The sequence below is a fragment of the Rhinatrema bivittatum genome, chromosome 3 (assembly GCF_901001135.1).
Source record: "Rhinatrema bivittatum chromosome 3, aRhiBiv1.1, whole genome shotgun sequence".
Lineage (NCBI taxonomy): Eukaryota > Metazoa > Chordata > Amphibia > Gymnophiona > Rhinatrematidae > Rhinatrema > Rhinatrema bivittatum.
In genome coordinates this window covers 581865239-581881562 of record NC_042617.1, presented here as the reverse complement: position 1 = coordinate 581881562, position 16324 = coordinate 581865239, and the positions used below count along the sequence as shown (strand labels likewise).

Sequence of the window (16324 nt, the reverse complement as noted above, 5' to 3'; positions counted from 1 at the left end):
GTGTGCTATAGATAGGTCATTAGTGGGAGGTGCAACAGCGAAAAAACATTTGATGCGTAGCATCCGATAAAACCGGAATAGGTATACCTGTACATTACAGGGATCATAGGGAATGGTGGGTACAAAAGACAATCCTTTATCTAAAATGGAAACTTCAGACCTAGAAAACTGGCAAGATGATCAATTGAAAACTAGACCTGGAGATCCAGAGGCTATTGCCATGGGTTGTAAGGCTGTTGCTGCCGTGTATTGTGGCATTGTGGTCTTAGGGATAATTATGTCGGTGAAGTAACACATCAACTATTGGACACTAATTTTTATGTCCCATTCTCATACCCACCCTGAATTTTGTAAATATGTTATGTATTATCATTTTTAATTTTTGTAACTATGTTCATATCCCTCTCCTCCCCCCCCCTTTTTTTTTCCTCGCTTGATTTCTGGCTCCTCCTCATAGCCCCTATTCTGTTGTTTATTGTTCTCATGTTTCCCCCCTCCCCGTTCAATGTAATTTCAACCTTTCGTTAAGATGTAAACCGATATGATGTGTATTTTAATGTCGGTATAAAACCATGTTCTTATGTTCTTAAGACCTACCCCCTCCGACAAATAAAGTACTTCTGCCTCTTTCAGTGCAGCAGTTTCACTTTTTGAGCATGCATTATTTCAGATCTTATTTTTATATTTCGTAAATTTACCTGCGATTCTCTTCTTCGATAAAAGCAGACCGTACCGCTTTGGGAGTGTAAGGAGTATGGCTGTACTCGAAGCATCGTTCGTATGATTGGGACAGTCCTTCCTTTAGATCCCTGTCCACGACCCCATTTTCAGGTGAGTTGAATATTGCTACAAATATTAAAGAGTGAATAATCAGAACTGGGTGCCTCGGTGCAGACTCTGCAGGTTTGGGGTTTGCAACATTAACCAAAGGAAAAGTGCATGGGTGCTGTGCTTTGATTATTGCCCGATGAAAAGTTACCTGCTTTCTCCGAGGATAAGCAGGATGGTAGTCCTCACACATAGGTGACATAATCAGATGGAGCCCGATGCAGATAACGTATGTCAAAGTTTCTAGGAACACAGAGCATGCCCTATCCCACGTCTCCATATGGGGTCCCTCTTTTTCTCCGGGAGCTGAAAGTCTCAGGTTTGACCTCTAAAATTTTGGCTTTTTGCTTTGTGGAAAACTTTGTTTTTGTGGGGTTTTTTTCATTGTCTTTTCCTTTGGTCCTTCGTCAGGTCCCTCTCATTGCCTCCCCATAATTCCCTGTCAGGGTTTTCGGCATTCGAGTGAGTTTCATTTTGTGGTGGCGGATCCTCTGTGCCAGTCGGCCATCGATGCCTGCTGCCATTGTCCGTCTTTTTTCCCTTTTGTTTCACCCTGTCATGGCTGCTTCTGGTTTCCGTCAATGCTCTGTGTCCAAGGACCATATCGATCACCGATCTTTATGATGTTTGCATCCTCTGCCAGGGGGCATCACATGACGTCCGGGGTTACCACTTGTGTGCCCAGATGACCCTGAATCGACATTGGTGTCAACTCGACATGATAGAACACTTCTTCGGGTCGAAGGAGTCTGAGCCATCTGCATCATTTTCGAAGAACTTCGGAGCTGCACCCATGGACACCACACTATCGAGACCTTCTATTCCATTGAGGTCACTGGTAGATAGCAACGCTGGGGACAGATTGTCAATCTCCTCTGTGCCGAGGATGCCGGTTTCCTCGCCCTTGACCTCTGCACCGGGAAAAGACCGGACCGAGCATCCATGGGAAGACCAAGAAGCATCTGCACCGGTCCCGTCGATGCACAGTGCCAGGCATGGAGAAGCACTAGCTTTTGCAGCGATGCCCCTTTGGCAAGCAGCACTCATCCTTCATCGATGCCCATGGTCTGCGACATTCTCCTCCAGTTCTGGTGCCAGTCGCCTATCCTTCTCACGGGTCCGAGGAAGATCTGGCCTCCCTGTCAATGTTGGCAACATTCGAGGAGACACTGGAGGATTAAATCCAGCTAGCAGTCCCGCTCATCCTTGTATCACTTCTGGAGAAGCTCAGTGTGCTGATTGGTGCATTACCGACCCAGCTGGCATTGGTTCCTGGTGGAGAGCGAGGCCTCCCCCTATTGATAAGGTGGTCGTCGCTGGTTCCTCCTTCGAAGAAGCTCCCTCTAGGATGGTAGAGATGCTGAGGCCTGTAGTCCTCCCATCCAGTTCCATCGATGCCTGCACCTCTGGATGTAGGCCAAGCACTTAGGGCCCCATCCCCGTGACATGCAGTGAGGATGAGGGTCCCTATGACCCCTGGGGTGTTGATCAGATGGAGTCTGAGGAGGATTCAGATGGTTTCCCGTCAGACCCTTCTCCTCCAGAGAAGCGAAGGAAGTCTCCACCTAAGGACTTAGCCTTTGCAGGATTTGTAAGGGTGATGGCGGAGGCTGTCCCATTCCAGCTTTTGACTGAAGAAGATGCCAGGCCCAAAATACTGGTTTTTCAGTTTGTGGAACCTCCTAAGGAGATTGTGGTGTTCCTGGTGCATGAGATCCTTAAAAAGTTGCTGCTGAGGATTTGGGAACATCCCTTCACAGTACCTCCGATGAATAAGAAGGCAGATGGGGTTTATCTCGTCCAGAAGGCTGCCAGATTCGATAAGTGTCAGCTGCCCTACCAGTTAGTGGTGGTCAAATCCACCCTGAAGAGAGCCAAGCGCTCTCTGACCCATTCCTCAGCGCCTCTGAGAAGGACCACAGAGCGTTGGATGCTCTTGGGAGGGAGGTGTTCCAAGGCACATGTTTATTGCCCGCATTGCTGCTTACCAGCTCTACATGAGCCGATACTTGCGAGACATCAGGAAGCAGGTGTAGGAAGTGGCTGAGTAGCTTCCTCAACAGTGGCAAGATACTCTCATGTTGCTGGTGCAAAAATTTGGAGCGTAGAAAACACGAGGTCCATACCACCTATGATGCTTTCAAAATGACATCGAGGGTCTGTGCCCGCAGGCTGGCATGGCTGTGGGCCTCTGCTCTCCATCCAGAAATACAGGAACTGGATAGAATCTCTTTGGAGATAGGGTGAAGGATGCTGTGGACCCAACTCCAGGGCCATCATGAAACCTTCCAACAACACCAGCACTCCGGACCCTTCCTCCTCATCCAGGAAGTTATCGAGGCAGGGGCCGAGGAAGTACTGTCCTCCCCCTCCTCGATCCCGTTAACACCAACAGAGCTCCCGTGGCTGTTCCAGGCAGCAAAGTGCTCCCAAACCCCAGCCAGCTGTTCACTCAACTCCAGGAATTGGGCTGTAGGGAGCTTAAGCCAGTTGCCCATACCCTCTGACGATGTACCCTCTGGTCGGGGGCAGGTTGCAGTTCTTTGCAAACCAGTGGCCCACTGTATCCTGGGACCAGTGAATTTTGTCCATCGTCTGCCAGGGGTACCAATTGAGTCTATTGGGTGTCCCGCCTAATTGCCCTCCGTGCCCATATTGGGGGCTGGTAGCGCCTCAGGAGGTGCTGTACGCGGAGGTCTCCTCCCTCTTAATGGCCAGAGCAGTTGAGCCCATACCACCAGGGCAAAGAGGGCGGGGATTCTAATCTAGGTATTTCCTGATTGCAAAGAAAACAGGAGGACTCCGCCTCATCCTAGACCTGAGAACCTTGAACAGGTTTCTAAAAAAAAAGAAAAGTTCAAGATCCCCCTTTTTGCAAAAAGGGGACTGACTCTGCTTCCTTGACCTAAAGGACACATACACCCATATTGAGATCTTTCCTGCTTGCAGGAATTATCTCCGATTTGTGGTGGGAAAACAGCATTTTCAGTACCTGGTGTTGCCATTCGGGCTCGCGTTGGCCCCTTGAGTCTTCACAAAATGACTGGCCGTGGTGGTGGTGCACCTCCGCAGACTAGGAGTGCATATTTTCTCGTATCTGGCCAGGAGCATGTCTCAGGCAGGGACCACCCAGTCCATGTGCTTTACTAATCCGGTGTTGAAGTCACTAGGGTTCATTCTCTGCTACTCAAAGTCCCATCTCAGCCTGCCACCTCAATTGGACTTCAAAAGAGCCCTGCTAGACATGATTCAATTCTAGACCTTTTTGCCCCACCAGAGGGCCATTGCTATGGCGACCATTGCGCAAAGATTCAACAGAGCCAGTAGGTATTGGTCTAGCACATGTTGAGGCTGTTGAGCCAAATGGCTGCAACAGTCTGTTACTCCCGTGGCACATTTACACATGCACAGAGCCCAGTGCATCCTGAAGTCACAGTAGTGTCAGGCCACTCAGAGCCTCCAGGATTGCATCTGAGTTACCTTCTCCCTGTACTCATTGTCCTGGTAGTGGGTACTTTCAAGTCTGAAACAAGGGATCTCGTTTTGGAGACTCCCCACTCAAATTGTTATAATCACAGATGCAACTATCCTGGGGTGGGTAGCTCATGTAGATAGGCCCAGTACCCAGGTTCTTTGGTCCGCTTAGGAACATTGTTGTCAAATCACCTTCCTGGAGCTTTGGGTGATCAGGTACGCTCTATGGGCTTTCAGAGATCGGCTATCCAACAAAGTTGACCTGATCCAGACCAACAACCAGGTAGCCATGTAGTATGTCAACAAGCAGGGAGGTACAGGATTGTACCTCCTGTGTCAGGAAGTGGTCCAGATCTGGTCATAGGCCATATCCCATGTGATGGTGCTCAGGGCCATGTACCTGGCCGGGACAGAGAATGTGGAAGCGGGCAGGCTGAGTCAAGCCTTCAGACCCCAAGAATGGTTTCCAGACCAGAGGTTAGTGAATTGGATATTCCGCCTCTGGGGGATTCTAGACATAGATCTGTTCATGTCCCCTGCAACAGGAAAGTGCCTTGATTATCACAACAGGGTGGTCTTGCGTATGCATCCATAGTTCCTGCCTAAGGTGTGACAGATTTCCATCTTAACCAGTCAGTCGCCCTGCCAATATTCTCTCCCAAGCCCCATTCGCATCAAGCACTGCACAGTTTGGACTATAAGCCTTAGCCTTCTATCTGGAGCAGACAGAAGCCCATAGACAGCCCAACTTTTTGTTTCTTTTGATAAGACTAGGTTGGGCATTGCCGTTGGCTAGCAGAATGTTATGCCCAGGTGGGACTGAGTCTTGGGGGCCATGTCGAAGCTCACTATGCGAGAGCCATGGCAACATCTGTGGCCCACTTACGAGCAGTTCCCGTGGAGGAGATCTGTAATGCTGTTATGTGGAGTTCTCTCCACACATTCACATCACATTATTGTCTGGATAGGGATGGCCGACACGACAGTAGGTTTGGCCAGTCTGTACTTCGGAACCTGTTTGAAGTATAGAACCCAACTTTCCCAACCTAGAACCTGTTGTTTGGGTTCAGGTTGTCTCCCCCTCTGTTATCAACAGCACTAGTGTGGTGCCCATTGGCACCTAGTTAGGTGTCTGGACCCCTTTTGTGTTGGGGAGCAGGCTGTAGCTAGGTACCATATATACTTGGTTATAAGTCGATCTCATATGTCTAGGGTGTTTTTTGGGCCCCAAAATTAAGATTTATCTCTCACCTGTGGATAATTCGAGTGTAAAACCTAGGGGGCTTATGAAATTGTGAAATCATACTAAGAAACAAACCGAAAGAAAATTGTTTTTATTTATTTTTTAAAAGCAGACTAAAGGTTCTCATAAGAAACATCATTTAACAAATTAAGGAAATGTCCCTGCTGTGTGAATCCTTGCCTCCCTCCCCCATGGCTGTCCCTACTGTTTGAATCCTTCTCTTTTATTCAAATCCTTCCAAGTCCGATTCTTCATCGTTGGAATGTCTGAATAAATTGTGGCAGTCCACTGCTAGAGGATTGGCCACTGTTGGAAACAGGATACTGGGCTTCATGGATCCTTGGTCTAACCCAATAAAGCAATTCTTATGTGCTTAACTGTACTTTGGTGATGCCATCAGCATAAATGTTGTCTTTGCTGTCTGTCGAATCATCATCTGATGCAGATTTGTCTTTGTCTTCATAGATGGCATCATCTTCTAATCCATGCATATCATTGCTAATGCTGCATTTCAGGAATTGCTACTTGACTATTTCTGGTGGAGGTGATTCCCAGGCATCCTTTACCCATTTCACTACCAAATCAATGTCTGGTTTGATCAGGTTCCCTCTTTTCGTTAACTTTGCTTGACCAGAATACATCCATTGTTGCCACTTGCGCCGCAATTGGTTTTTGAAAGGCTTGTTGAGACAGACATCCAATGGCTGGAGCATTGATATCAGACCTCCTGGAATCACTGCTAATGTGATCGCCATTTTCTTTGCATCGTCCTTCACATCCTCTGTCATACTTGCGCAGAACATATCCCACACCAATAGTGATGGTCGTTTTCTTAGCCCCACTCCTGGTCGCCTACCCCATACATCGCACAACCACTATTTTGTTCTCTCCTCATCCATCCAGCCTTTAAGATGAACCTGAACAGTTACGCCTGCTGGAATTTTTAGGCTCTTCGGCATCATTTTCCTCTTGAATGTTACCACAGGACGCAGATATGTGCCATCTAACAGGCAAGACAAGACCACCATGAAATGGGTCTTCTCACCAACGCCAGCTACAGTGCGATTGCCAGGCATATCAAATGTCATCGGTGTTTCCTCCAGATCACCATTGTTATTCATATCGAAATGATGTTTATTCTCCACTGAATAATGAATTTGTGCAACAAACATATCTTTTCATCAAGCTCTTTAGGCAGTTTCTGTGAAATCTTTGTGCGCTGACGAGGGCACAATCCATATCTGTTCATGAACTGCGAACACCAACCAGATAGTGCTGTGAATTCTTTCAGACCTTCCGTCGCTGAATATCTTTCTTCTTTTGCCATTTGAAGGGCACGAATCCTAATGCTCGAGCAAGTCACAAGGTAGCCATTCTGTCTGCATCCCATTACCCAGTCATTCAAATCCTTTTCCATTCCTTCAAAAGGTGCAATTTTGAAACGTAAGACTTTGACATTTCTAACAGCTTTTCTTCATTTTTTTGCCAATCTCTGAGTTTTTCACTAATGTCAAATTCTCTTGCAGCTACACAATTATTGGCCTCCTTTGCACGTTCTCTAACCTTCGGTTTCAGCAATGTGTTGTACGATGCTCTATTTTTCTTCTCAGTACTCATTTTCCTGAGGGTACGATGTCATTATTCTAATGGCTGTCCCTGCTGCCTGAATCCTTCCTCCCCTCCCAATTCCTTCACACATACTGCTATCTGGACAATGATGTCACTTGCTCAGGAACCTCCTTCCTCCTCCCCTACAGTCTCCCAGTATAGCAGTAGGACAGCTTCTCCCCCACATCGCCTCCGGATCCATCGCTGCTGCTATGAGGATGATGAGCTTGTGGTCGTTCAGGCCACATCCACCTCCCTCCGCGAGGTCCCAGTGGCGCGCTTTGAACCACGTGGTTCTAAGCGTGCCAATAAGACCCTAGTTTAGGAGGGGGGAGGATGTGCCTGTGCAAGTGCCGTGGTACCAGCACTATGTTGACTGACCTGTCTATAAAACGACCACGATTTTAAGGACCGTTTCTGAGGGTGAAAGTTTTTTCAACTTAACACAAGTATTTACAGTATTCACCCATGCGTGAGGACTGCCATCCTGCTTGTACTCGGAGAAATCAGAGTTGCTTAGGCTTAACGGGTGTTCTCCGAGGACAGCAGGATGTTAGTCCTCAAGAAACCCACCTGCCACCCCATGGAGTTGGGTTTCTCCTATTTTTTATTTTAATCGTAATTCTATGTTACGAGACTGAAGAGGGCCCCCTCATAAACGCATGGTATAGGAGATGCCGGGCATGCTCAGTGTGCCTAATCATAGTTCTAGAACCTTTGACATGTTTTCTGCATCAGGGCTCCATCTGATGATGTCACCCATGTGGGAGGGCTACCATCCTGCTGCCCTCCGAGAACACCTGATAGAGGTAAGCACCTCTGCTAATTGTGTGGCAGGATCCTCACAGTTTTTTTAAAATACCTTGTGTTTCTGCCCCAAAAGTATGCATTTATGTCTGTGTGCACAAGTATTTGCACTGCAGGAACAGGCATGCTTCTCTATCCATTTTATACAAATAAGTACATAAGAATTGTAACGATTTGTGCGTAATATCCCAGAATTAAATGCAGAGATGGGACCTTTATAAGGTGGGCACGTGTGTGGAATCACCGGCTTGCCAGTACCTTCCACCAATTCACCTAGAAACTCCCACCCAAAAACTGCAGAGAAAAGACAATTCCTGTTCGTACCTCAGATCAATCCAGACAAGCGGGTTTTGCATCCCTACCAGCAGATGGAGGCAGAGAACTAAAAGCTTGGAGGCACTGCCACATAACCTTGAGTGCCACCTGCAGTCCCTCAGTATTTCTCTGTCTCCAGCAGATGGAGGCAAAGAACTAAAAGCTTGGAGGCACTGCTATGTAACCGAGAGTGCCACCTGCAGTCCCTCAGTATTTCTCTGTCTCCAGCAGATGGAGGCAGAGAACTAAAAGCTTTGAGGCACTGCTACGTAACCGAGAGTGCCACCTGCAGTCCTTCAGTATTTCTCTGTCTCCAGCAGATGGAGGCAGAGAACTAAAAGCTTGGAGGCACTGCTACGTAACCGAGAGTGCCACCTGCAGTCCCTCAGTATTTCTCTGTCTCCAGCAGATGGAGGCAAAGAACTAAAAGCTTTGAGGCACTGCTACGTAACCGAGAGTGCCACCTGCAGTCCCTCAGTATTTCTCTGTCTCCAGCAGATGGAGGCAGAGAACTAAAAGCTTTGAGGCACTGCTATGTAACCGAGAGTGCCACCTGCAGTCCCTCAGTATTTCTCTGTCTCCAGCAGATGGAGGCAGAGAACTAAAAGCTTTGAGGCACTGCTATGTAACCGAGAGTGCCACCTGCAGTCCCTCAGTATTTCTCTGTCTCCAGCAGATGGAGGCAGAGAACTAAAAGCTTTGAGGCACTGCTACGTAACCTAGAGTGCCACCTGCAGTCCCTCAGTATTTCTCTGTCTCCAGCAGATGGAGGCAGAGAACTAAAAGCTTTGAGGCACTGCTACGTAACCGAGAGTGCCACCTGCAGTCCCTCAGTATTTCTCTGTCTCCAGCAGATGGAGGCAGAGAACTAAAAGCTTTGAGGCACTGCTACGTAACCGAGAGTGCCACCTGCAGTCCTTCAGTATTTCTCTGTCTCCGGCAGATGGCAGAGGTGCAGACCTGCAGTTAAGAAGAAATAAAGACGGGACAGAAGAAGAGAAGTTAGAAGACGCTCTGAGGTGTTAGGTTCCGTTGCGGGCCATCCCTCAGGTTGAGCCGGACCAGGGGTGGGGTGAGGGGTTATCCCTGATCAGCTTTAGCCTTCAGCAGATCCAGGGGGCCTGGTTCCCTCTTATCCCCTGAAGGCTCCTTCCCAGAGGTGTTGCCAGCAGCAGGGAAGTATTCCTTTTCTTTTTTTTGTTGTTTTTGCTTGAATTTCTTCCTTTGCTGTGGCTGCTGTTTCTTTAAAAAAAAAAAAAAAAAAAAGTGTTAAATTTTTCTCTCGGCAGCTGTTTGGACAGGCCTGGGCTGGGAAAGGGGGGGGGGGGGGGCAGTGTAGCTCCTCTGTTCACAGCTTCGGGCTGCTCGGGGAGCCAGACGCTGGTTGGGCCGTGTTCCCCCTCGTGCCGTGATCGCGTGGCTTCTGTGCCTCTGCAGCAGGCCCAGCCGCGTTGATACAAGATGGCTCCAGCAGTGACTTCCCAGCATGGGGAGGGCTTTGGGCTGCTCGGGGAGCTGGAGGCTGCATTGGGCAGTGTTCCCCCCCCATCTCTCCCGCATGCTGCTATCCTGCGGCTTCTGTGCCTCTGCAGCAGGCCCAGCCACGTTGAAGACAAGATGGTACCGACAGGCGGTTTCCCAGCACGGGAAAGCTGGTCGGGCTGGCAGCCGGGCTCAGGGACAGCTGAATGCAGCGGCGCTCTGCCTCGAGTCTTTTCCAGAGGAGATCCGCTCTCCAGGGCAAGCGAAGCTGGTAGGAGAGCCACAGGGTCCCCAAGGCCCTGTCAGGATCAATACTGGGGGTCAGGCAGGAGAAGGGCTGCAGCCTAGAAGGCGTCTGACTCCTGGCCGCCCAGGGACCCCCCTCCCCTGTTGTCTCTGGTTATCTCGTCGATGAGCGGGGACAGAAGATGCGAGCTCTGGGCCGGACAGAGGAGAGGATGACATGAAGTTTTCCTCAGATTTTGTCTTGTTTAACCAGGAAAAGCGCTGGCTATAAAAGGGCATTTAAGAGGCTGAGGGGCTCCTTGGCCCAAGGGGTCGGGGAATCTCCTTCGCCAGCTGACTTGGGCCATCCTGAGGGGCCTGGTGGCTGAAATGAGTCAGACCTGGATGACCCAGAAGATGGTCTTGGGGTTGGTCCAGGGGTGGATCAGGATGGACCCAGCAGCTCTCACGGCGGATGTCGATCAGGAGGACATGGCTGATCCGGAAGAGAGCCTGATAACGGAGGGAGATGACCCGCGGGTGGTTCGTCTGTTCCGTAAGGAGACGTTCAGGCCCCTTATTTCCCATGTTTGGAAGGAGCTGGGTATTAAGGTGGCCCAGGAGGAATCCGACAAGGAAGGGGTGGATCCGGTGTTGGTTGGACTCCGGGGCGCACCAAAAGCCTTTCCTCTCCCTAAAAGGATTAAGAAGCAGGTATAAAAGGAATGGGACTTCCTGGAGATGAGCCCCAAGGTGGCTGGAGCTGGAGCAAAGTTGTATCCCCCTCTCAGAGGGTATCTTGCAGCTGCTGGGACTGCTGAAGGTGCAGGCTTCAGTCTTGGCGATCACTAACAAGACGACCATTTTGGTTGCGGGTTTGATAGCGTTAAAGTGCGTACAGGACCATAAGCCATAGATTCATCGGGAGAAGATGTTTGACGTCTCGGCGCTAAGGGCGCGAGCAGCAATCTGCGGATATCTGATGCAGGGGGCCTGTTTATGCTGGGTCGAGAAGTCTCAGCAGACGCTGGGGTTGACAGCCAGGCCCCTCAGGTGGAGGCCGGGATTGCATATGAGGCTGCTGCGCTTTGCGACTTGAGCCAGGAATATCATAGCGGAGGTCTTGGTGCGACGTCTGCTGGAGTTGCAGAATTGGTTGCTGATATGTGGTCCAAGTCTCAGTTCTGTAATCTTCCCTTTAAAGGGAAGAAAGTTTTTGTTCGGGGAGGACCTGAAACAATTGATGAAGGTTTGGGGGGAGTCTAAAGGGAATAAGCTGCCGGAGGATAAGATGAAAGTCAGGAAGCCTTTTCCGCCTCACTCTAGTTTTCGGGAGGTGCGACTGTTTTCGTCCCAGTAAGGATTCTGCACTGTCTTTCGGGCAGAACCAGGGGTCCGGTAGGTAGAAGTCCTTTCGAGGCCCCCATACACTTCCCTGAGAGGGCTCCGACCAGGGGGCCGGCGGCAGTAAGGTTTCACAATGAAGCCAGTCTGGTCCACTCTCTCGAGATGGCGGTGGAAGGCCGTCTATCACAGTTTTACGAAGAGAGGAGCAGGAATACCTCAGACTAATGGGTCCTAGAGGTAATAAGGGATGGCTCTTCTTCAGAATTTTTTCGCCCCATCATGGAAGCTTTCGTGGTGTCTCATTGCAGTGTCTGAGGCAAGCAAGTGGCAATTCAGGACACTTTGTGTCACCTTCAGTTGCTACCATGATAGAACCAGTGGTGGCCAGGGAGCGAGGTCAAGGGAGGAACTCATAAGAACACAAATTGCCATACTGAGTCAGACCAAGGGTCCATCAAGCCCAGCATCCTGTTTCCAACAGTGGCCAATCCAGACCATAAGTACCTGGCAAGTACCCAAACACTAAGAAGATCCCATGCTACTGATGCCAGTAATAGCAGTGGCTATTCCCTAAGTAAACTTGATTAATAGCAGTTAATGGACTTCTCCAAGAACTTATCCAAACCTTTTTTAAACCCAGCTACACTAATTGCACTAACCACATCCTCTGGCAACAAATTCCAGAGTTTAATTGTGCATTGAGTGAAAAATAATTTTCTCCGATTAGTTTTAAATGTGCTACTTGCTAACTTCATGAAGTGCCCCTTAATCCTTCTATTGTCCGAAAGAGTAAATAACTAATTCATATTTACCTGTTCTAAACCTCTCAGGATTTTAAACTCCTCCATCATATCCCCCCTCAGCCGTCTCTTCTCCAAACTGAACAGCCCTAACATCTTTAGCCTTTGCTCATAGGGGAGCTGTTCCATCTCCTTTATCATTTTGGTCACCCTTCTCCATCGCAACTATATCTTTTTTGAGATGTGGGACCAGAATTGTACACAGTATTCAAGGTGTGGTCTCACCATGGAGCAATACAGAGGCATTATGACATTTTCTGTTTTATTCACCATTCCCTTCCTAATAATGCCTACCATTGTTTGCTTTTTTGACTGCTGCAGCACACTGAGCCGACGATTTTAAAGTATTATCCACTAGGATGCCTAAATCTTTTTCCTGGTGGTAGCTCCTAATATGGAACCTAACATTGTGTAACTACAGCAAGGGTTATTTTTCCCTATATGCAATACCTTGCACTTGTCCACATTAAATTTCATCTGCCATTTGGATGCCCAATCTTCCAGTCTTGCAAGGTCCTCCTGCAATTTATCACAATCCGCTTGTGGACTTAACTACTCTGAATAATTTTGTATCAGCTGCGAATTTGATTATCTCACTTGTTTTATTCCTTTCCCGATCATTTTTATATATTGAAAAGCACCGGTCCAAGTACAGATCCCTGAGCTACTCCACTGTTTACACTTTTCCACTGAGAAAATTGACCATTTTAATCCTACTCTGTTTCCTGTCTTTCAACCAGTTTAATCCACGAAAGGACACCGCCTCCTATCCCATGACATTTTAGTTTCCTGAAAATCCAAGTACACTACATCTACCAGTTCACCTTTATCCACATGTTTATTAACACCTTCAAAAAAATGAAGCAGATTTGTGAGAAAAGACTTCCCTTGGGTAAATCCATGTTTACTGTGTTACATTAAACCATGTCTTTCTATATGCTCTGTGATTTTGATCTTTAGAATAGTTTCCACTATTTTTCCCAGCACTGAAGTCAGGCTCATTGGTCTATAGTTTCCTGGATTGCCCTGGAGCCCTTTTTAAATATTGGGCTTATATTGGCCACCCTCCAGTCTTCAGGTACAATGGAAAATGTTAATGATAGGTTACAAAATTTAACTAATAGATCTAAAATTTCATTTTTTAGTTCCTTCAGAACCCTAGGCTGCATACCATCCGGTCCAGGTGACTTGCTGCTCTTTAGTTTGTCAATCTGGCCTACTACATCTTCCAGGTTCACAGTGATTTGGTTCAGTTCGTCTGACTCATCACCCCTGAAAACCATCTCCGGAACTGGTATCTCCCAAACATCCTCATTAGTAAACACTGAAGCAAAGAATTCATTTAGTCTTTCTGCAATGGCCTTTATCTTCCCTAAGAGCCCCTTTAACCCCTCAATCATCTAACGGTCCCACCGACTCCCTCACAGGTTTCTTGCTTCGGATATATTTTTAAAAATTATTATGAGTTTTTGCCTCTACAGCCATCTTCATTTCAAATTTTCTCTTAGCCTGCCTTATCAATGTTTTTACACTTAACTTGCCAATGCTTATGCTTTTTCCTATTATCTTCCAATGGATCCTTCTTTCAGTTTTTGAAGGATGTTTTTTTGGCTAAAATAGCCTCTTTCACCTCACTGTTTAACCATGCCGGTAATCGTTTTGCCTTCCTCCCACCTTTCTTAATGCGCTTCTAACGTATTTTTAAACAATGTCCATGCCTGTTGTACACTTTTAACCTTTGCAGCTGCATCTTTCATGCCAAAAAAGAAAGGAGCCTTTCGTCCCATCCTCGATCTACAAAAGGTGAAATGTGCTACTGCGAGTTTCCTCTTTTTCCTTATGGAAATCTTGCGGACTGTGATAGCAGCAGTTCGTCGTGTGGAGTTTTTCGGCTCTCGCTGGACTTGACAGAAGCCTATCTGCCACATACCCAATCGGGAAGAGCATCAAAGTTCCTTCGTGTTATGGTTCTGGGGTAACATTTCCAGTTTCAGGCCCTCCTGTTCGGTTTGGCAACTGCACCTGACACGTTCCCAAAGGTGGTGGTGGCAGCAGCAGCGGCTCTCCTCAGGGAGGGGATTCAGAGGGGAAATTGGAAGAGGTTTGCTGGCAGTCTGTGGTGGATATGTTGCGGGTCCTTGAGCTGGATGGTGAATTTGGCAGTCACTTGAGCCCTACCCAGATGCTGGCATACTTGGGGCCGAAGTTCGATACTCAGCTCGGCAGAGTGTTTCTCACCTTGGAGAGGATTCAGAAGTTACAATCCCAGGTGGTGCGGATTTTGCGGAGGCCAGTGCCCTGGGCTTGGGATTAACTTCAGGTCCTGGGTTCAATGGCATCTACGTTGAATTTGATGCCATGGGCTTTTGCCCACATGCCCCCTCTACAGGGGGTGTTGCTGTCACACTGGAATCTGTTAATTGAGGAGTTTTATCAGCTTTTACCACTACAGGGTATTTCCAAGTCCAGTCTCTCATGGTGGCTGTGTCAGCCCAATTTGGGGAAAGGGATGGGCCTAGAGGTTCCGGCCTAGGTTATATAGGGATCACAGATGCCAACCTCAAGGGTTGGGGTTGGTGATTTGTCAAGAAAGGATGGCACAAGGACTGTGGTAGCTAGTGAAAGTATACTGCTCCGTCAATCGCTTGGAAATGAGAGCAGTGTGCAGGGTGTTGGTGGAATTCCTTCCACAAGTCCGAGGTCATATGATCAGAGAATTTTTGGACAATGCGACAACGGTGGCTTATATCAATCACCTTTTTGTCTCAAAGAATCGTGTGGTTGCCCAAGGAGTCCATGACCTTTTTGCCTGGGCAGAGCGACATTTGCAGAGGATAGCCACTTCACATTTCCAATTTCACATGTTGTAGGAGTGGACATTGTGCAAGCAGACTATCAGCAGGCAAAAGTTGGATCCGGGAGAATGGGAGCTGTTGAAGGCCTTCGGCTTTATCCAGTCTTGTTGGGGCAGACCCTTTCTGGATCTGATGTTGTCAAGGAGCAACACAAAAGCAGCAAATTTCTTCAGCCATAGACAATAGGTTGCAGCTAAGGGCATAGATGCTCGAGTTCTTCTATGGCCGACAAGGATCCTGCTGTGCATGTTCTCTCCATGATCATTAGCAGGTCAAGTATTTAGACGCATCGAGAGGCATCTGAGCCTGGAGGTGCCGGAGAGGCTGTGTCATCTGTGGTTTGCGGTTCTGGTTCAGCACGCAATTGATGGATCCCTGATATTGGCTCATTTGCAGGGGCTATAAGGCAAGTTCCTATTTTCTCGGATCAGGCAGATCACTTTGGTCTCGTGACTAGAGAGCAAGCGGTTGTGACAAAAATGATACTCTGAACCCATGATTTTCAAAGACTTAGTTTACGATTCCTTTTGGGTTCAGGTGGCAGCCTTGGGATGTCTCAGAGGTATACTCCAGCGAAAAGGTAATTGGCCTCACATCCAAATGTTGTGAGCTTTTTGAAGGGGATCAAGCATCTGTAGCCACCGGTGCATGGAGTTTAAACTTTGGTCTTGCATGTGCTTTGTGGGCCTCCGTTTTGAGCTGTTGAGGAAGGCGTCGTTAAAGGACCTCCTACTGAAGGTGGTATTTTTGGTGACTATTTGTTCATTCAGAAGGATCTCGGAGCTGCAGGCTTTGTCCTGTAGGGAACATTTCTGAAGATTTTGGATGAGGGGGTGTCTTTATGCACAGGTGCTATCTTCATTTCACCTGAATCAGACTGTCGAGCTCCTGCCTTCCCAAATTGGTCTGAGCCGCCGGAGTCAAAGGTCACAAACAGTTTTCGGCAGTCGGATCATTTCTTTGTATTGTTTGGAAATGTATGCAAGGTCTCCAAGGGCATGATAGTGCATTGGCTGAAGGAAGCTGCTATTTCAGCCTATTCTAGAGTGCAGACACTGTTGTGGGCTGAGTGTCAGTGTCGCTGCAGGAGATTTTAGAGTGGTGATGTGGTCTTCTCTTCACACTTTATCTTGCTGTTACCGTTTAGATGTTCAGGCTCAAGGAAAGTTGGTGAAAGTGTGTTGAGAGGGGACTTTTCTCAGGCCAGCCCAGTGTAGGGATGCTTTGGTACATCCCACTTGTCTGGACTGATCTAGGGTACGAATAGGAAAGGAAAATTTGGTTCTTACCTGCTAATTTCCTTAATGTTCTCCAGATTGTTACAGCAAGTCCATGTTCTG

The 16324-nt window shown here is 48.0% G+C and overlaps 1 protein-coding gene across 3 annotated transcripts in view; it reads left to right on the top strand.

Moving 5' to 3' along the window:
* MTFR2 (mitochondrial fission regulator 2) overlaps positions 1–16324 on the top strand; it is a 65607-nt gene that overhangs the window by 18310 nt on the left and 30973 nt on the right. For 2 of the 3 annotated variants that reach the window (XM_029596619.1, XM_029596620.1), the window contains exon 4: positions 724–831. In XM_029596619.1, the coding sequence (XP_029452479.1) occupies positions 724–831 (108 nt within the window). The remainder of the gene's footprint in view (positions 1–723; positions 832–16324) is intronic. The other variant, XM_029596621.1, reaches the window with a different exon arrangement.